This window comes from Phalangium opilio, unplaced genomic scaffold (assembly GCF_054372755.1).
Source record: "Phalangium opilio isolate 3A_F unplaced genomic scaffold, DU_Popi_V2 ptg000031l_1, whole genome shotgun sequence".
Taxonomy (NCBI): Eukaryota; Metazoa; Arthropoda; class Arachnida; order Opiliones; family Phalangiidae; genus Phalangium; species Phalangium opilio.
In genome coordinates this window covers 12,372,554-12,393,037 of record NW_028324158.1, presented here as the reverse complement: position 1 = coordinate 12,393,037, position 20,484 = coordinate 12,372,554, and the positions used below count along the sequence as shown (strand labels likewise).

The 20,484-nt window shown below is 36.7% G+C and overlaps 3 protein-coding genes and 1 long non-coding RNA gene across 8 annotated transcripts in view; 3 read left to right on the top strand and 1 right to left on the bottom strand.

The window, feature by feature from the left end:
- Window positions 1-20,484, top strand: part of LOC149690673 (uncharacterized) — a 67,524-nt gene that overhangs the window by 13,696 nt on the left and 33,344 nt on the right. For both annotated transcript variants that reach the window (XR_016383778.1, XR_016383779.1), the window contains exon 3: window positions 19,577-19,684. This is a non-coding gene — a long non-coding RNA (uncharacterized LOC149690673). The remainder of the gene's footprint in view (window positions 1-19,576; window positions 19,685-20,484) is intronic.
- nbs (nibrin) lies at window positions 15-3,415 on the top strand. 2 transcript variants are annotated; one of them, XM_089870256.1, is made up of 13 exons: window positions 15-178; window positions 281-414; window positions 489-643; window positions 720-879; window positions 952-1,055; window positions 1,116-1,415; window positions 1,482-1,573; window positions 1,640-1,749; window positions 1,820-1,955; window positions 2,031-2,407; window positions 2,711-2,890; window positions 2,953-3,212; window positions 3,279-3,415. In XM_089870256.1, the coding sequence occupies exons 1-13, from the start codon at window positions 148-150 to the stop codon at window positions 3,286-3,288; spliced, it is 2,049 nt and encodes a 682-aa protein (XP_089726382.1). In that variant the 5' UTR covers window positions 15-147; the 3' UTR covers window positions 3,289-3,415. The 2 variants fall into 2 exon arrangements, with proteins under 2 accessions (XP_089726382.1, XP_089726381.1); XM_089870255.1 differs by having other exon boundaries at window positions 1,637-1,749.
- LOC149690675 (uncharacterized) lies at window positions 3,477-8,500 on the bottom strand. Of its 2 annotated transcripts, none has more exons than XM_089870276.1 (5): window positions 8,266-8,500; window positions 4,915-5,145; window positions 4,763-4,845; window positions 4,578-4,693; window positions 3,477-4,229 (listed from the first exon to the last, which is right to left on the bottom strand). In XM_089870276.1, exons 2-5 carry the CDS (start codon window positions 5,121-5,123, stop codon window positions 4,062-4,064), a joined length of 576 nt encoding a protein of 191 aa, XP_089726402.1. In that variant the 5' UTR covers window positions 5,124-5,145; window positions 8,266-8,500; the 3' UTR covers window positions 3,477-4,061. The 2 variants fall into 2 exon arrangements, with proteins under 2 accessions (XP_089726402.1, XP_089726403.1); XM_089870277.1 differs by lacking the exon at window positions 8,266-8,500 and adding an exon at window positions 7,514-8,189.
- Window positions 15,203-17,053, top strand: LOC149690674 (uncharacterized). Of its 2 annotated transcripts, none has more exons than XM_089870270.1 (3): window positions 15,203-15,515; window positions 15,590-15,778; window positions 15,849-17,053. In XM_089870270.1, exons 1-3 carry the CDS (start codon window positions 15,308-15,310, stop codon window positions 16,880-16,882), a joined length of 1,431 nt encoding a protein of 476 aa, XP_089726396.1. In that variant the 5' UTR covers window positions 15,203-15,307; the 3' UTR covers window positions 16,883-17,053. The 2 variants fall into 2 exon arrangements, with proteins under 2 accessions (XP_089726396.1, XP_089726395.1); XM_089870269.1 differs by having other exon boundaries at window positions 15,837-17,053.

Sequence of the window (20,484 nt, the reverse complement as noted above, 5' to 3'; positions counted from 1 at the left end):
AAGCGCCGCGTAGCAGACGAATTTTTATTATCAGTTCGAGTTTTTGATGTTCCAGTTCCACGGACTGTTCGGGACAGTTAAAAGTTTTCGTGCCGATTTAAAGTTAAATAATTAAGTTAAAATTAAGCCTCGAAACACTTTTCGACAATGGGATGGAAATTAAAATCGGAATCGGATGGTAAATATGGTTTAAAACACTATAGGCCAAATTATTGACCGAGGCTTAGGTAATGTCAAAAGGTTTTGGCGCAAAATTTGAGATTTTCAATGTAAATCCTAGGTCAGGTATTTAATTTATACGTGACAAATCAGGACTTGGTAATTGGTAGAAAAGGATGCGACTTTGTCATTGATAATCAAGCTGTTAGTCGCAGACACGCTGCTTTAACTTTGTCTCATCCTTCTGAGAACATTGTAGGTTACACTTTGAGCGTAGATTTGATGGGTTTTAATTTTAAATGACATCCGAAATTAATATTTAATTATAGAAACATCCAAATAAAATCCCAATTATTAAAATCAATGATTTGGGCTCAAAATACGGCACATACATCAATGGAGAATATTTGGGTGAAGGGGGGAGAATATTACAAAGTGAAGACCTTATTATGTTGGGAGAGAAAGATAATAGTGTTAAGTATAGGTACACGTTCAAAACTATTATTTATTCTGTGCATGCCTTTGTACATCCACTCTGATTGATTTGGGGGGTACTTTAGAGTAATTTACGAACCAATGATTGTAACACCCTCTTGCTTGACCACTCCTGAGAGATTGGAGTTGATGAAAATGCTCCAAGAAATTGGAGGGCACTGTGTTGGAGATTGGCGAAATGACTGCACTCATTTGGTCATGAATCAAGTGAAAGTCACCATTAAGGTCAATTACCTTGACTTCATTCTTTCCCCTTAAAAATTGGTCTACAAATTGGCCTATTTTACTATCTTATAGGCAGCTTGTGCCATGATTAATCTGAAACCATTAGTCACCCTAAAATATTTCACTGATTATTTAAGTAAATTGAAATCCAAGGAAAATTTACCAAATTTCGAAAAGTAATTAGTAATTAGTAATTTAGATTGTACATTTAGTATTAATTAAGTTGCCTTATTAAGCTATGTTCCTAAATCGGGGGAAATTGTTTTGGAAAACATTTCATTTGATATCAACATTGAAAGAGAGAATGTCTTTCAACAAAAAACATTTTTGTTCTTATCGGATGAGCAATATAAGAAAATGTTAATGTTGCTTTCATCTGGGGGAGCACGCGCCATTTTGATGGATAAAAAATGTCTGCAAAATTACGCTGAACAAATGTTGATGAAAGATGTTTGCGTTATTAAGAATTTGGGATCAATTAACAATGATCCTGAATTGGAAAACGCTTATAAAAGAGTTGAAACAATACTCAAGGGGTAATTAAATAATATATTTCCGAGATTGCTCAGTGGCAACAACAATTGTGGCAATAATAATTGCAGGGCAAATAAAAGACCGATTCCAGAGTCAGATATTGCATTGGCAGTTGTACATTGTTCAACTGAAGTTTATTGCAATCCTGATATTGACTCGGGTAAAATTTACACTGATAATTAAATTTAACTACCATTTAAATTTAATTCGGGTTTTCGTGAAGTAGATGGAAATTTTGTTAGAGTTCAATCTCAAACCATGAATCAAAGTTTGAATTTGGCAAATGAATCCAAAGAATCATTTCGAACCATACCTGAAACACTCTTTTCAAATCAAGTAAATTTATTAGATCGATTCCAAGGAGTTTAAGTAAATCAAACCTGAACTATTTGAATTGAAATTCAAGAGTTCAAACCCACCAAGTTTGGTTAAAGTTGAACCGAGAGAAACATTGGTTAAAAGAATCAGAGAAAGTGGGGGTGTAGATCTTGAGGAACCTGTTGCAAAATCAACACGAATGGATACTGTTCCATTGGAACCGGGTACTTAACGAAGGAATTTATAAGTCAAGTTACTTCAAAATCAATTTTGAAGTGCTTTTCTTCTATCCGTTGTAGAAGAAGTTCCTCAGTTTCCTGTTAGGGTTAAACCTGAACCGGTTTCGCAAACTGAAAGAGTTAACAACTTTGATAATGATCCAACTCAACCAATGTCACCGGATTTATTCGAGGTTGAGGATGAATCATCCGATGTTGAAACTGAAAGACCACCGGTCAAAAAACAAAGATTGGATTTGAACCAAGATGGCGAAGGAAATAATTTAAATAAACAAAAGGCTCATGATCGAGATATTGAAGCTGAAAGAGCCAATAAGAAAGCTAGAATTGATCACGATGATGAAGAAGTTGAGGATGAGGATGAAGTATTGGAACACATTAATGTTCCAACAGGATTTTTGTCTTCTAAACAGCGCAGAATTCAATATAAGAAGAAGGTAAGTAAGTAATTAGCCTTATTCCTGATCAGCGCCATCTACCCATAGCGGTGACTTTGAGAACTACTGTAAGCGGCAAGCCAATCAGATGTCGCTAAAATCTGGTGACGTCATTTTTGGTAAGACCCGAGAGTGCCAGTCAGTGACGTCACCAGATTTTAGCGACATCTGATTGGCTTGCCGCTTACAGTAGTTCTCAAAGTCGCCGCTATGGGTAGGTGGCGCTGATAAGGAATAAGGCTAATTAATGTCATTTAACATTTAAATTAATGATGATTATTATTATTAATTGTTTTCGTGTAGAAAATTCACGAGGAAAAGGTTGAAAATGATGAGAATGTTGAACCAATTCGTGTCAACCAATTGGGAACCAAGTTGGTTTCATTGGTTATAAGACAACCCGGATATTCCTCCAACGTTACCCCCAACCCTAACCCTAATAATAATAACCCTTCTGTTAAAAATTTTAAAAAATTCAAGAAGGTATTATTCAAATAAAGTTTAATTGTGGATTGAAGGTCTCGTTTAATTATTTTGTGTTTCAGGTCCCTTATGTTGGGGCTAATAGATTACCGCGTATTATTGGTCTTGATGACCTGCAACCTTTTAATCCTAAGAAGGGTGAAGGTTTAAACCACGATCCTTATCAGGAAAGTCACCTTGATGCACTAACCAAAGATGATGGGGATGGGGATGAACCCCAGATAGGGAATTGGATGGATGCAGCCGATAAGGTCAATCAAGATGGTGAAGTGACTGCTAATGCTAATGCTAAAACTGACCGAATTATAAATAGCAGTCAGCGGTAAGTCACTTAATGTCATTATTTTAATTAATTTTTAGTTCAAATGACGTATTTCATTAATTATAGATGGATTTAATTAATTAATGTGTGAAAATCAGATCACATCACGTCACATCAGTTTTTTTTTGAATAAAAATAAAGTCACTTTCTTTCAGATCACATCATTTTTTTTGAATAAAAATAAAGTCACTTTCTTTCTCTTTTGTTGTCGTTGTGTCGTTTACTTTGATTTAATTATATGATTTTAATAATTAAGGCGGTTAATTTCGGTAAGCTTTATTTATTTATTGGTCCACATATTTAACAGGTGCAAGGAGAAATTAAATTATTAATTACAATAAGTGTAATAAAAGTAATTAACATAAAATATTTCATACAACTTAAAACATTGAGTGAGATCTGGGTTTGTTTCTTTTTGTTTTAACCCCCTTGTTCGAATCTGCCACGGACTTAAATGCCTTAATTAAAGCTTTAATTAGTCCGTGATTCGAATTAAAATAACTTCGTACGTAATTGATCCATTTTAAAAAAAATACACTGTATTTACAACGTAAACTTATTTTAAAAAGTTTGTATTTAAAAACTGGCTCAGCTGGTACTTGTTCGTTTTAAATTTAAAATAATGCAATTGCATTGAGATGGCTTTCAGTTTTACATACATAGAGTTTTAACTTAACAACGTCTTTTAAATCTACCCGAGGGGTCGAACAGTTCGTTCGTATTTTCCCTTTAATGACGTCACTCTCGGGCTCTTCTTTCTATCTTTCCGAGGAAGGGAATGGGGGATGTTCATTTAGTTTTTAAAATAATAGTTGATTGATTGATTGATTTGTTGTTGAGAGGTTCGTATTAATGTTTGACCTCGTGATGACTTCTGGGGGGTATAATTCCTAGTACGCATGTCCTGGCCGACCAGAGATTATCCGCTAAGTGTTTACGGAATTTTTCTTCAATATGAAAATGCCAAGAACTCTTGCAAGGTCGTGTGTTGAACTTTTTCAGACACGAGTAAAAAGCCTGTTTTTTGGGGGAAGAAATGACAGACAAACGGAACCATATTATTAAAGGGAGGATATCGTTTCTTTTACAAATGATTTTTTTTTCTGTTATAAGAATTGTAGCTAGGGCTCCTAATGCCTTTGACATTTATACAAAATTCTAACTATCTTTTGTCTGCGTAAACTGGTTTAGTTCACACTAGATTTTTGGTGGGGTTTTTCGTGTTATCTTTGAAAGGAAGGTGACCTTTAGTTGAAAAAACTAGTTCAGGTTTTCCCCAAGGACTCTTATCTTTACTTGTTGTTAATGCCATCATAGAGACAGACACTGACAAAGAGATTAGATGGGATAGGATAAGTCACTTACCGTTCTGGAGGCGCATTTAGCTTGAAAGGATTGTTCCTCGGGTAGAAAAGTGAAAAGTTGAAAGACTTTCATGAAGCTATTGCCGCATCTCTTCAGGGCAACCTTGTGGCAATAAGCTGTAATTGTAATAGCGACCATTATGAAGTAAACCTTCAGCCTCTTTTAAACGAATTTTAAGTACTTACAACTCTCTTCTTGGTTCAAGTTATTCTTGGAATATCCCGTGGCTACCTTAGCGTATTTGTGCCAAGCTATTTTCTCCTTCGGGCTAATTACAATTAAAGAATTAATTGATTCATTCTTCCCCGTAATATTGAACCGTCTTTTGACGACGTACTTGGTATTTGAGGAATGAATTGAGGGATCTTTGGGTTCTTCCTCTAAGATTTCGTCGGACAAGGAGAGGACTGCCGGGTTACTTTCAAAGTCTCCTCCCGTGACGTGTTTGACGCCTCTCGCGCGTCCCTCTGCCACTTCCAATGACGCAAGTACCAGTAGGGTTAAATAGGCCAATAAATACACCCAAATTGAAGTCATCAGGGACATTGTTTACTTTAGTTTTGGCACTCTGTAAGAAAAAAAAAATAAATGCAAAAATTCTTCAATTTAGTTCAGTACCTTTTACAATGGTGCAATTTTGTAATTTATTCAAGATTGGTAGCGCATTTTCTTAATGGGTTTCCAAGAAAATCATTTCTTTCTCCCTCTCTTTTTTTTAAGAAAGGGTAATCACGCATCTTACTGGTCCATGCACTCTTAAGAATTCTTTAACTACTTTTCTCCCGTACTAACTTATAAATGACGTATCTTTGAGCGTAACCTTAATAGCTATTGCTTTTTATCATTGCAACGTAGCGCCGTAATAACAGACAATTTTTAAAACTCTAAATGATGGGTTAAGGAACAGAAACAAATCAGGATTTCCCCCCAAAAATACTCGGAATTTCATTTCATCTCTATCAGAGATGGGTGACGCCTAAAAAAAACTTAACCCTTTTCGATACTAACTGACCTTGAGAACAAGCGCCATGCACTTAAACTATTGTTACTTTAATGGTTCAGTAAGGGGGGGGGGGGTTTGGGGTGTTAAGACACCATGTAAGGAACCTGTGTTTTGTTTCTTTTATCTTGGACTCCTTGATGGAGTTCATTAATTTAAGTACCAACCCCGGGGTGGTTGTGGGATTTAGATTTATATTTATTGACGAGTGGGTTTCCTAGAAATCAGGTGGGATTTTTGCCAACCAACAATACAATAGATAGATTCTTCATCAGAAGTGTCTGGGCGGACGTCAAGACCACGATTTTTCTTCCTTATGCCAGTTTACGTAAATACACGCAATGTCCGTACCATTCCACGAAGAAGTTTGCAATCATAATGTTCCTTAATTATGTCCTCGCTTAGTGTTTTGGGAAAAATTAAGAAATAGACTGTTCCATTGATTCCAGAAGAGAAGAGAAGCGAACGTCATAGGGGCGGGGGAGGTCACCTTCTTGGGTGGAACTCAGGCTCCGTCTGACGTTGCGTCTTGGCCCTAGGGAAATAACCCAAGATGGCCGCCTCCCGCCCCTGTGTGTTGGTGGTTTCTCCTTAAGTATTTAATGGAATAGTCTTATTTCGATGGTAGGTATTTCAAATAAGAAAAGGCGTTCTTGTTCTGGTTCTATATTGAAGTTGCGCTATTTTCTGGGAGGGTTTTTTTTTCTTTCTTTTCTATAAATTTTTCTTGGAAGCGAATGCCCGTGGCGCTCGTTGACGGTTTCAATTTCAACCCACTTAATGAGGGCCTTTAGGACAACTTAGTGGTGTTAATTCAAGTACTCTAATATTTCGTCACTTTGCGCAACGCCGTCAAAATAAAATAAAAGTTCTTCTATAGACAAAATTATTTGACGTAATAGTTTTTGATAGTCCGTAACGTCATTTACCCCCATTAGACTCCGATCACGTATATATTTAGAACTCAAGGTTTCGTTCCGATCATTAAAGAACACCTCTTTTTTTATTTTGTAAGGTAAAACTGCGAAATAAGTGAAGTGGGTGTCTCTGTCTTTTTATATTTAATTCGTGGTAATAGTTCATTAAGCGAAGTATTTAGAGTAAGTTGTGCAGCCATTAAAGCTATGGTAGCTTTATAAACACTTCTGTCTTCGGTGCAAGTTATTATGGACTTCTGATATTTATAATTTTTTCCGGGAATTATGGGGGGAGGTATTTAAGTTCTGAGATGCCTTATGGGGATTTTCTTGTCATTCCAAAAGATAATTAATTGATCTGTAACCCGTTTTTACAAAATAAGAATTATTCAATAATCCATACACCGCATTCATTAACTAATGTTTATCAACTCGATGTCTGTCAGTCTTTTATTGTGGTATTATAATAGCAATAGTTGATAGGGATTACTTGTTTCTAAGTTATGAATGGGCTGCTTCTTGCGTGTCGGAATGCGAACAGCTACCTTAGGGCGACGTTTTTTTTTTTTTAATTATTTTATTCACAATCCTGAGTTAGAAATGACCCCATCCTTAATACGACCTCTGTTTTACATTTATAGAGGGGCCAGTTACTTTATAGAGAACTTACGTAATGATCGTTATGAGTATAGGACAGTTACGAGGATAGTATCCAATCCCTCTGCTTTTTATTTATAGAGGGGGCAGTTACTATATAGAGAAGTTAGGTAATGATCATTACGAGTATAGGACAGTTACGAGGGAAGTGTCCGATCCCTCTGGGAGATGGATGGTTCACGCGCGGATAATCTCGCGCGTTCGTTATTTCATTGATGGAAGGTTAGAGTATTATTTTGTTATAACAATGGCCAAAACGAATTAGGAATTGACGTGGGAAGGGGAGATAATTATTATTTTTGGGATGAGAAATTTCCGTGTTTACCGTGTTTAGAATGAAAATACTTCTACGTAATACTTACTATATAATCTCATTTTTTGCCCGTACATTTTTACTTCTATCCGCACCTTTTTCTACAGTATATCTAGCTCGATTGAGGAAACATACTTAATATCTAGATAGATATAGGTAGACTACGTCACTATAATTTTTTCTCTCTCTTGATTGCCACAAGTTGGCGTAAAGACCCGAGGCAGAGTTGTGTGATTAGCTTTTGAACCCAAGATTGGGAGCAACATTTTTTTTTATCAAATTTCAATATTGTTCTGGTCTTATTTGGTTTTGATATATTTTTATATTTGGTTTTGTTATCAATATCTAGGATAAATTATTTTTACTGTTTTGAAGTAGGATGTATGTTGCTGTCTTTCTAAAAATGGGTTGTGTTTGAAATTGGGTTGATATAGTTTAGGTATGGGAATGGGATACCTTTCTAAGGGTGTGATTTTTTTTTTATTTATTTTTTTTAATTTGAAGAAAAGTTAAGTTGATTTATTTCAAATAGTCTAGTTTTGATTCTATCCCGATTCTAAGGTATAAATTTAGAATGTTAAGGGTGTTTTGATTGGACAAGGAAACCCAGTTAGAGTATAATATCTTAAGTATATCTTTCTGTAGAATGCGCGCGTATTTAACTAGATAACTAATTAAAAAGGATATAAATAAATTAATAATTACTCCCCAATTTCCAAACTAGTTTTAAATTTTATTTAAAATTTTTTCTATTTAAATAAATTAATTATATTTGGAAATAATGGAATGTCAACCACTTACCAGATTAGAATTGAAAGCGATTTTTAAATAGAGAGTATAGATGAAGTGACGCGCGTCCGGGAAACTTTAAAATAGTTTATATTGGTGATATTGACGTGTTGTGTTGAACTATTTCTACCACATTTTAACTTAAGTGTATTTAACTCTGTAGTAACAGCAGCGGCGGCGTCCAGTCTCGCTCGATTCTCTTTCAAATCTGATGCGCTCCGAGGGGATGCTGCGCCGCTATCACACACACCAAATATCCCAAAAAACGGGATCGGGGGAATTGGAGGGGATGGGGGGTGAAAATGAAATCTCGTCATCGCTTGGTGACGTCACTCCCCCCTCCCCCTACCCCTTATTTCTTAACTTACTTCAGTCTAGTTCTGTTCTTGCTCCCGAGTCCCGAGTTCATTGTTACTCTTATCTGAGCTGAATTAGTTCAATTTCATCATGAATATTTAAAAATTAATTTAATGTTTAATTTAATGTTAGCCGTAACTTGGTATTGCGTGAAATTTCAGAATTGTATTGCACTAATTAGTTACAATATTGGATTTTTTTCTATATAAATATTCATGTAATAATTGAATTATTTCAGTTTGGGCCAGAAGGTAAATGTCTCTATGATCTATACATAGTTTCCTTTAAAGGGGGTTTTGTCGTTCCCCCAGTGACCAGTGTTGCCAGGCAGTTGGTGACTCGAGAGATGGTATAGCAGTTCAGTTTGAAACGGTATTTGGCTCGCTGAAGGCCTGACAACACTGCAATGATGTTTAAAATGAGAAAGGCGGGGGGGGGGGGATTTTCTGTAGCAACTATGGTATAGTCGCAACGGCCTGGATATTTTTTATTTTCCACCGAAAATCATCATTTAGGGCAGAAACTTGTTTGTTTTTCCACTCTACATTTTCTTTCATAGTTGCAATCTTATTATTCACTATTGCTAAAACAGGTTTTCAATGTAATTTTTTGGGGTTTCTTAAGATGACAGTCACGTATAGGTATAGCGTTTTGTTTTTTCCCTCAGTGATGGGCGGTGACCTCCGTTTATACATTTATCCATGTTGGGGCACCGGGGACCCCTCGGGCTTTTTCCTCGTTTGACCCCTTAAGGTCAAATCAATCCCCAATGCCAAATACCAGAGCTGGAATTCTTCTCTTTTTTCTAGTGAAGAATTCTATAGTAGATTGACTGGCGCCATTCCTGGGATAATTTTAAATTTTTTTAAAAAAAACTCGGAGCTATTACTCTACGGAATATGAACCTTTAATGGAATTATAATATTTATATATATTTTAATATTTTAATTTGACGCTGAAGCTAAGAGAGGATTAGGGTCTTGTATTTCCGAGTATTCTAATATTACCATACTCTATTTTGGGGTGGTCCTTTTGGGACTTAATTATCATTTTAATGATGGGGTCCCTTTTCCTTTTCCACTAGGGAATTTCAAAATATCAATTTTTAATTGCGTTTTCCATCCCGTCTCGTGTGTATCTCGCAATAAGTCTGAGTTTTCCATCATCATTTTTCGGTTCTTGGAAAAAAGTAGGCTGATATTCGATTTATGTATCCGTTCGCCCTTGGCGTGGCTTCACTTAGGACGAACTCTGCGGGGAAGCGATAGATAACGGGGCGAGTCGAGTAGCAAATATTTCTGGGAAGTCTAATATTAAGTTCTCTCTCAGCCAGTTTTGTCAAAAGGAAAGGAAAATCTAGTCCATATATTGATCCAAATTTCCTCGAATTTCGAAATGTTTTCTTGGCCTTTATTTTTTTGGGTGCCATTATGTTTGTATTACTGGGAAAGTCGCAGGGTTGGCAAAAACCCGGAAAAAACTAGTTTTTGCCGGGACACGTGGAAAAAACCGGTAATAACCGGCAAAAACGGAAAAAACAGGCAAAAACTAAATTCATGGTTACAAAGTGGTAAACTAGCGAGTTTTAAGTGCATTTTCGTGATGTTTGTTATTGTTATGTTAGAAAAATAACAATAGTATTTTTAATTTTTAAATTTGAGGTGGTTATTACTCTATTAAATTTTTAGTATTCAAATTTGCCAGGTTTTTCGCGAATATTTAACGAATAATTAGTCGAATACTTCACATAGCAACTGGAAAAAAACTTAAAAAGTGGAAAAAACCGCGGAAAAAAATGGTTTTTGCCACCGGTTTTAACCTGGTTTAAACCGCGCGGTAAAAACCGCGGAAAAATTAGTTTTTGCCACCCGGTTTTTACCAGGTAAAAACCGCGGTTTCTTCCACCCCTGGCAAAAACTTGCCAACCCTGGAAAGTCGGCAAGCTTCAGGGGTAGTAGCTCATTTGAAATTTTATTATTAAATTCATTTTAATTATTTCATTTTAAATCAAATTTCTAAAAAATTTCTAGTCTTTTTACTTTTATATTTAAATGAAAAAATTAATATTCAAATCCTTACATTGATTTTTTTTAATTTCAGTTTTATTTTAAATTTCTTCACTAAGTAAATTATTTCAGGACTTGGGGAACTTTATTAAATCATTAAGGAAAATAATTACGTATTTTTTTAGTTTATAATTGTATTTAATTTTTATCGAATATTTTTGATAGATGGCGGTTGTTTAGTACCTTCTTTCTAATCAATAAGGGATGCCGGAATAAGATGGTGTTGTATATACTACATTACTACGTTAAGGCTTGAATGTATTACTAACTAACACACGCAATTCGGGGTGAAGCCAAAAACATATTTTCCTTGTACCTGTACTTAGGGATTCCTTTCATAGATGCCGCCATGGTGTTTATGAAAAAGCGGGATAAGGGTTACGTTCCCATCAGAAGTAGATATCTTGAAGTACTTTATTAATTTGATATTTCACTCTTTTTAAATTAATATTAAAATTATTTTATATGTAAAATATTAATTGTTAGGATGATATATATGATTAATTGAATTTCTGTTCTCTTCCTCTTGGTTTTTTTTATTATTTTTATGGAAACAGAACTGGGATTAATGTCAGTAGTAATTAAATCTCTGGTCGTGGGTGGTGGGTGTGAGGGAGGAGTGGGGGGGGGGTTTAACCCCGATGCTACTCGTACCCCTTAGAGAGCTCATCTATTTTCGCCGGAGCTATACGAAGCTCTTGGGTAGCAGCGCTGGGGTTCACCGAGTTGTAACAACTCTGGAAATGCCGTCACTCTCTGTGAAAAATTATGAGCGATTTATTACGGAGGCACTGTGCTCGCTCGCTCGCCCAATCTCACTGGGCTTTCTTACTTTTTCTCCTATTCTATAAAGGGGTCGGACACTAAGTAACTCGAGATTACCAGACGCCTATCGCTAAGGGGATAGAAAATCGTCAACGGACCCCAAAGTATCCCATCCCTATACATTTATTCGTATAGTAATGTAAGTCCGTACTTTTTTCGGTCACCGTGTTTGGGCCCACCCATGCCGTGTCTATCTCGAAACGCCATTTGCCAAAATTGCCATTATATAACCTCTGCTGCTCCTCTTTCCATTTTCTCTCTCTCTCTCTCGCTCGGTATCTCTTTGGAGAATTTGTCCCTGCCCCAACCAACCCCCGAAGTAACCAACTAGATTTAGTGGTGGCAACATCTTTCATAAAGAAATAAATTTCTATTTTCTTATACCAAAATGAAACTGGATAAGAAAAACGAAAAAATGTGCTTTTTTTTTTGTGTGTGTGTGGAAATTTATTTCTGTTGCCAACAAAGAACGCATTTTCTTTCCAAGAGAATTTTAACATTAAAGAAAAACTCATTTTATTTTGGGGCCAAGAATTTTTGCGCATTATCTGGCATTTTTTCTTACTTTATTATTTTAAATATTTTTGGAACCCTTGTTTTTATTTCAACCTCTAGCTCGTTTGTTAGTTAGTATATATTTATTTATTTATTACCTTGGTTTTTTAAATTTAAATATATTTAGTTTATTTGTTTGGATTTTAGTAATTTTTAGATACTCCAAAAAGGACCCATTCTTTACTTAACTTAACCTTTAGCTCATTTGTTAGTTAGTAGTAAATTATTTATTAATTTATTTATTACTTTTAAGCTAGTTTATAATTTTTTTTATTTATTTATTTATTTATTTAATTAATTTAAATATATTTTTTATTTTATTTATTTCTTTTGATTTTAGTAATTTTTTGATGTCCCAAAAGGAGGCCCCTTTCTTTACTAATTTTCATCGTGAAAAATATTTTGGTATCTACACGTGGGATAAAAGCAATCTTGAAATACCTTAAAAACGTAGTCTTTGGAGTACGTGTAACTTGGTAATATCAAGATTGTAAATAGAAATTTTTTCAGTATTAATGCCAAATATTTTTAATTCTATACGTTGTATACGCGATTGCGCTCTTAAAATGAAGTAAATATCTTAGGTTTTAACGGCGGGTATCTTGGTAATAGTCTAAGAGTGTAAACGAGAGAAGATTGAAATCAGATTCGTATCTATCTCTCTCTCTCTCTTGTCTTAAAGCTTTTTGGAAGCGTATGATCCTCCCTTTTTGCAGAACCCCAAAACAAGAGAGAGAGTGGCGCGATTTTAAAAAGCGTAACACGGGTTGTCACCCTGACATATCTTAAAAGATTAGATGGTTTAGTGGCTCCCTAAATTCTAATCCTTTTGCTTGTAAGCTATGGAGATATAACGTTAGAGTTCGGAGGGTACAACCATCCATTGTTGAAAAGTATGTCTCTGGAAAAAATTCTATTGTTTCCCTTCCAAAGATCGGCGGGGGCCAAATATTCGCCAAGATGTTCTACTTGTAATTGTTAACGCTGGTAATCCCATGGGGGTATATATTTTAATTTGGTTGGCGCTAGGCTTAGCTTTATTAAGGAAGTCAACGCGAACGCTATAATTAGCCGCGTAACCCCCAAAATGAACATTTCTTCTACATATCATTCTTACCAATTGCTTTTCACGCTGAGAATCTTCTACGAACTCATCATTTTTTATAATCGCCTTACCTTTTCACGTAGTATTTATTCCCGGTGAAAAATGAGCGCGTAGGTATTTAGCCAGGAGGAGACAAAATGTTTTCCACTTTGTCATGTCTGTATCCGAAGATGAAAGTACTATTAATACAAAAGCGAGGGATTGAGAAATTATAACGTTAAATAGCTTATTAAAGAAACTTTTAAATGGGACGAACTCTATCGAGAAAAGTCGGCCGAATATCTGGCAAAAGAATTGGGATTAAAACCAACCGGAATTTGCTTTAAATTTTTACAATTATTCCTTAAGAATTAAGTCGAGAAATATGAGTAAACTCCGGTTGAATTTTTTGAGAAGTGGAAAAACGATATCTACCAAAAACCCGCGTTCGCTCGCTTGTTTTTCATTTTATCCTGTTCCCAAATTAGCCTGCGCTAGAAGTCTAAGACAGTCCCGGGACTTCTTCTTCTTCATCTCTCGTCTCCCGTTGTACCATTTACCATGTACCAGCACGCGTTTAAAAATCCCCAATCCCTTGTTCTTTTGTATCGACTTTTAAATAATTATAAAACACGGCGAGACATTAGCGTGAAAATTTTGCGGAGCTCGTCTGCTTCGGGGTTTATAAAAAGAGTGTGTACGCGAATAGATACCAACAGAGATGAAGACGGAAAATTCAGAAGCATGGGGAAGCAGTTAGGAAGCTTTGATTAAATCATGGCGATGGGTGGTGCTGCTGGTGGTACAGTTAATCAAGGGTTATATATTGTAAAATATGGTTGCGATATAAATTGAATGCGAGCGTGCCTGGATAGGGAAGGACACTGAAGAGAGAGCGATTCAATCCCCGCCCACAATTAGCGACAACCGCCAAAGAGGTGGAGATCCAAAGACGCGTATCTTTTAACTAAGTTACTTGTCAGTAATCCCGGTTAGATTACCCATCCTTTTACGGCTTAAGTCACTGTGTCAAGGTGTGTTGTAGGTCTTGGGAAGTACATAGAGTGGGTCGCCTGGTTCGTTTAGAGGGGGGACTGTCAGAACTCGTCATCCTTCATCCGGCACCTCTTCAGATCATCCCCACCACCCCGTTGCCTCCTCCCCATTGTTCAAATTCGCCTCGCGACAACCTCTATCAAAAGCCAAGCCATCTCTTCCTTATCCAACACCACCACTACCACCCTATCCCCGATTCAATATTCCAAGAGACTCTGCCAGGGAAGGGAGGGAAAGCGGGTCAGGTTGATGACGCTGGGACATGGGTGACGGGTGAATCTTTTGTCAAATAGTGAATCAGAGATGGATACATAAAAGGGGATATAACCTAACGGAGAATGAAGTTAACGGTGGTGCTCTGGTATTGGTTTGGTATACTGGTTGGATGGTAATATGTATATATTCATCCCTGCATGCTACGACGGACGACGTGTCTTTGACAAAATGAGCTACGCGTATCCCCGTCAACCACCATCCTCCAGGACATGTCTAATATTTAGACCAGTTGAGCTTTCAATTCTAATCAAGTAGATACCACTTCTCTCCTATAGTCCTACCCCCACCACCATTTTGTCTATTTCGTCACCGACAAAAACCTGACCGTAAAAAGGCGGTCCATGTAGTAATATATCACCTCATTCAACTGCTGTCTAATATTTACATATTCGACTCGTGGGGTATTATGTCATAGAAATGTATATTAATTTTTTTTTCATTGGTCATCCTGACCTTGAAGTTGAAAGGTGTCAAGGTCGTCATGACCACCGGGTGCCCTGGAAAATTGGGAGTTTTTTGCTGCGCCGAAAGGCAATTGTAAGAATATATAGAACGTGATTTGGGGCCATCCGCGCCAGGATTTCTTTTATATATTGTATCTTTTTGTTTTTCCGCTTCGTAATCCACGTCAGATTGACGTCGTTAAGAAATTTTTACGACTTTTCCTCGCGGCTACAAACGAAAAATATCAAAACTATAGGGTCGGGTTTTTTACGACGCTACTATTCGTAGGGAAAAGTTACTATAGGGGGCGCTACTGAGAAATCTAAGATGGCGCCGGCTTAGGGAAACAAGCTCGTGATTTTTTGAGAGTATTAAGCGGGAAAGCATAAAGATGGTTAATTACTGCTCTGTTTTTGGGTGTAAAAATAATGCAACTATGGAGAATGTACGGTTTCATAGATTTCCGCGGGATGTGAAGTTAGCAAAACAGTGGGAAGTTGCTCTAAAAATGGGTAAACCCCATACCAAAACTATGGTAGTATGTTCGTATCATTTTGATGAAAAGGATTACCTCCCTAAACCACAGTTTGAACATTCAAGTAAGAATTTTTTTAAACTAGTTCTGATTATTTAAGGATATTATTAATTTTATATATTCATTCAATGTTTATAGATCTGTTAACGTATCCACCTAGGCTTCGACCATTGGCAGTCCCTTTAGTTAATTTACCAGTTAGGAAGTTTGAACGGAAAAAAGTCGATAATTCTAGACTAGAAAGATTGAAAAAGAGAAGAGAGGCATTGAAAAAGAAAACAGAAACATTAAAATCAACATTGCATGCAGGTTTGACAGAAACTATTGGTAAGTTACATTTACAGAACTATTTATGCTAAAATTAATAGTACAACTATAATTTTAGAACTAAACCAAGCATCAGAGGCACCGAGACTAATTAACATCTTTGAATCTACTGAAAACCCAACTACAAGTAAAGAGAATACCGTTGAATCTTCTCCGAACAAACAAGGGACTTCTAAATTAAACGATAAATGCATAATGGTTAATACTTTGAACCATCATACCTGTTATGTTAATGCTGTTAATGGAATGTTGAACCCTTCCACCATAATACCCCTAACTGGTTTACAATGCATGGGCTTATTTAATAAGATAGTGGAACACGTGGAAAGAGAATTCCCTAGCCGTATTGTAATGAACGTTCGAGATAGGGTGTTTTTGACACTAATGAAGTTAAAACTTGGTATAACATTTTCGGCTTTAGCGGCTCTTTTTGGAATAAGTAGAGTTCAAGCATCAAACGATTTTAAGCTTACTATTACTCAGTTGGTTACCATTTTGGAATGTGCTGTTAAATGGCTTTCAAAAGAAGAAACTATGCAATGCATGCCTCAGTGTTTCTCGGAGTTTAAAAACACAAGAGTAGTGTTAGATTGCACGGAAGTTGAAGTAGAGAAACCTGCTTGCCTCCAGTGCAAAATTAAAACATACTCCCACTACAAGGGGAGAAACACAACTAAGATTTTAGTAGTCATCGCACCATCTGGGGTTATTACATACGTGAGCAAAGCGTATTGCGGAAGATGTTCCGATCAACAAGTAACTGAAGAAAGTAAAATATTAGACAAATGCGAAGGCTTTATTGATGGAATAATGGTGGACAAAGGTTTTGCCATAGAAAATCTATGCAATGAACGAAATTTGGAATTAATAAGACCACCCTTTTTAAAAAAGAAGAAACAGTTTTCGAGGGAAGAAGCTTTGAGGAATTCTAAAATTGCCGCTGCTAGGGTTCATGTAGAGAGAACTATCGGTAGAATGAGGGCCTATAATTGTTTAAATAACAAGTTACCATTTGACTTATTGCCTTACGCTAGTTCTATGATCACAGTAATATCAGCCATTATTAATTTGTCAACCCCAATTTTGGCTGATAACAAATTTTGATTTTACTAAGAATTATTAAACAAGAGATTTTACCAAAACCAAATTTATTTTGTACTTCAAATGTATTTTGTACTCTGAAATTTCTTACAAATCACTTCAAAATAAAAATGTACTTTTAAATATCACAATTAACCTTTAAATTATCACAATTTCTTCTTCCATTTCAAAAAAGATGGAATATAATATTTAAAATAAACTAACTGGAGCCTAGTTAGAAGCGTGTCCATAAATTTTTGATCTCTAGGAACTTCAATCACGCAACAGTCATCTTCCAATTTTGAATAAATTACTAAATAGCAATTTTGAAGACCTAACAAAGCTAGATTAAGTTGAATTTGACCATAATATTTATGTTTCGGTTTGAGCGTTAACTTGTCGTTTTTCTGTATGATGTATGGAGTTTTCTTAATCACAGCGTCAAGTTTCTCCTTTTCTCCAACAACAGGGCATTTAATTTCAACTAAATTATCAGTTACTAGGCCGTCAGGTGAACACCCCAAGAAAGGATACAACGGGTTGATCACAAATCCAATTTTAGAAACTTTGACATTAAGCTTTCTCTCAAAAGCTAGGAGGGCATATTTTTCATTAATTATACCGTACTGCGTGTTGGCATCCCCATTGAATTTTGATTCCAGAGCCCTACGAATCTTTTCAGTTGGATCTTTTGGGAAGTAGGTATAATATTCGTAGCACGTGCTTGCTGTAAATCTTTTTTTCCTTTCACTTCTCCAAAAAGGATCACTCTGGCTTTCTGTTTTAATGGCAATGGCAACGGCTTTTTCTAAAGATACAGAAACTTCATTCTCGTAGAATAATTTCTCTTCTTCAGTACACGAAGCTAGATGAGACGTTATCTTCTCTTCTAGCCTCAGGTGACAAAAGTCCACCCGGTCAATCATAATGCTGAAAAATTGTGTCATCTTTGACTTTTTATCACATTGGAGGGTTTTATTTTTGATCGGGCTTTCAATTAATATTCTTTCTTCCTTCCTTTCGTCTCGTTGCCTCTTTTTTACTTGACTTAAAAAATTTTCACTAGGCTGTAGGTGTTTTTGAAGAGCCGTATCATGACTAGTGCTTGCTAAGAGAGATTCTAATATGGTCTTCTGTTTTGCGGCAGAAAAATGAGCTACTTCAAATTTAGGTGTTGCAATACAGCATAGCTTTTCGATTGCTACTCCCTTGTGCATCTCTACAACCGACTTCTTTAACTTTCCCCAAACTTGCTTGACATCGGTACAAGTTTGTATAATCTTTGGTAAATTATCTTCTCTATTGACTAGAAGTAATACCGCGATACAATGTTTACAATAGCCTCCTCCTCCCGCAGGGCAAGAACAAATTACTTTAAATTGCTCAGCGTTACCAAGATCTAATTTAACCTTGTGTGGTTCATCCGCTAAACCTGAGGTTTGCAAAACCAGAGCTTCAATGTAGCTTCCAGAAACATACTCTTTAGAACTACCGGTCACCCCACACCTAACTATGTGGTTTTTCTTTAATTTCTGTTCTCCTTGAAGTAAACAGTTTTTACGTGTTCCTATGTATTCCATAATTTTCACTAGAGACAAAGCAACAGGCACTAAAGAAAGAAAATTTTATTACTGGCTAGCCTTACTTTGTTTTAATAATGGGCAAGGCTTAGGTCAAAATTACATCTCGGATTTAGAGAGCCCAATAAATTTATTTGTTAGTTTTTCTGGTATGAAAAAGTGAGAAAATATTTCAGACTTACCATTATTATTTGTTTCTAATTGTCGATCATCCATAATCCACGGAAATGAATGGCAAAACTCAACAACAATCAACTATGCACAGACTGACTGTGCCAACTTGCCAAGCCGCCCAAGCGTGTTTCCCTAACATTGAAGTTCAATTTCTCACCGCCTGGTGGTACTAGTGAAACTTTTCGTAGTGAATAGCGAGTAGGACGATAGTTTTCTCGGTGTCCAGTGGTCATCGCGGATGTCAGGTGGATTATAACTTGTCCTACCAAGGATAGCCCGAACGCCATTTTACTAGTTGAACCCAGTCAGCGATAGAGAAGGAGAGAGAGACAAAAAGGGCCCTAAATTGTCGTTAGATGGACATTTTAACGCTGTCCATCGGTTCGGTCCAGTCTCGGAACAGCTGTTTTTACAATCTCCCTATAAATATGAGACGCCCCCTACACTATAACGTCCCTGGGGTTATGGCGAGGAAGGGGTGGTGGAGGAGGTTTGACAATTTTTCCTCGTCGTTTTAGGGTCATCAAAAAGGCGACCCTCGCCGCGACCCCGCAACAGCCACGCGGTATTATTATACATCCCATCATTCTCTTCTAGGACGGACGAGAAAAGACGTAAAAATCCGTCGGGCAAATTTTATCCCTTCCTCGTCGTCTCATAAATAGGTTATTCCCGTCATCCCCCCCCCTTTGCCCCAACCCCCCGCCCTCGACGCCATCAGCTTCTAACAACACGTGACCCCCAATCAATGAATGGATGGACAGTTAGGCTTAGTTTGAGACACACGCAAAAACACAAGGCAAAGAATTGTTTATTATTTCGAAGTACTTGGGGGGGGGGGGGGTTTTCAAGAAAAAATTTTGGGCTCAAACCTCATTGTAAATACGCTATACTTAATTATATAATTAATCCAAGTAATTATTATAATTTAATAACGTTTATTCTTTCATTTTTACCCAAACAGAATGCCGCATTCGTGCACCATGTCCGAAAACTAAAGTGGAATGAAGTGGACTTTGAAATTGAACGTGTTGAAGGAACAACGCCACTTATACTTGGACTTGACCATCTCGTAAGTTTAAATTTGTTTTGACCACGATATGGATTGGTGTGACACATTTTCGATTGACCAATATAGTTCTTGTTTGAGGTTGAGGTTGACCATATAAGTTTTGGCAGCTGGCGCACTATCGTTTTTATATATTGTACTTGGGTAGTTGGGGGACGTTTATAGTGACCAGTAGATATATATTTCCCCTTGTATTAACAATCTTGTTGGCTTCTTGGTTGCCTACCATAGTTTTACTATCAGACCCTGTTACGTCTTCTGGCTGGCAAGATGGCGCGGGCGCGCGGCCACTGTATTTGGGGAAAGAAGAACATCCGTCCAGTACCAGCCATAAATTCGGGATGACCATACCATATAAGTCCTTAATCCATACTCGGACCTTATAGCTCTAGATTCCCCACTCCCCATCCTAGGTTTTACGCTCCCCTATATAGACACCCAAATGTATTGTTAAGCCAGGCAGTCCCGAAGGAGTCTCGGGTACGCCCGCCCGTATGGACAGAGGACCCCTTTTCTAACTTATTTTGGAGTGCTTGGGACCCCCAAAAATATTAATTCCCTTTCGACATTGTGATGAAGACGCGTTACTAAATTCAGGGTTAGTACAAGACCTCCTGGAAAAGTCGGGGAATTTCAAACCGGGCCTAAAAGGTCAAGGAAATTTAGAATTTTTAGAAAAATTCTGGGAAATCAGGGAAATGTTTGAGGTTTGAGTAAGTTTGCTTTGAAGGTGTTGATTCAACTACAAAAAACCACTCAAGTTGTATTACTCCATATATGGGGAAAAAAACCCTGAAAAACTC

Excerpts from the sequence above, each read along its gene's own strand:
- LOC149690674 (XM_089870269.1), top strand. The coding sequence starts at position 15,308 with ATGGTTAATTACTGCTCTGTTTTTGGGTGTAAAAATAATGCAACTATG. Across the intron at positions 15,516-15,589 it reads ACCACAGTTTGAACATTCAA|ATCTGTTAACGTATCCACCT; the intron begins GTAAGAATTTTT and ends CAATGTTTATAG. Across the intron at positions 15,779-15,836 it reads AGGTTTGACAGAAACTATTG|AACTAAACCAAGCATCAGAG; the intron begins GTAAGTTACATT and ends CTATAATTTTAG.
- LOC149690675 (XM_089870276.1), bottom strand. The coding sequence starts at position 5,123 with ATGTCCCTGATGACTTCAATTTGGGTGTATTTATTGGCCTATTTAACC. Across the intron at positions 4,846-4,914 it reads ATTCATTCCTCAAATACCAA|CCCGAAGGAGAAAATAGCTT; the intron begins GTACGTCGTCAA and ends AATTGTAATTAG. Across the intron at positions 4,694-4,762 it reads CTTGAACCAAGAAGAGAGTT|CTTATTGCCACAAGGTTGCC; the intron begins GTAAGTACTTAA and ends TTACAATTACAG.
- nbs (XM_089870255.1), top strand. The coding sequence starts at position 148 with ATGGGATGGAAATTAAAATCGGAATCGGATG. Across the intron at positions 1,574-1,636 it reads CAATCCTGATATTGACTCGG|TAGATGGAAATTTTGTTAGA; the intron begins GTAAAATTTACA and ends GTTTTCGTGAAG. Across the intron at positions 2,891-2,952 it reads ATTTTAAAAAATTCAAGAAG|GTCCCTTATGTTGGGGCTAA; the intron begins GTATTATTCAAA and ends TTTGTGTTTCAG.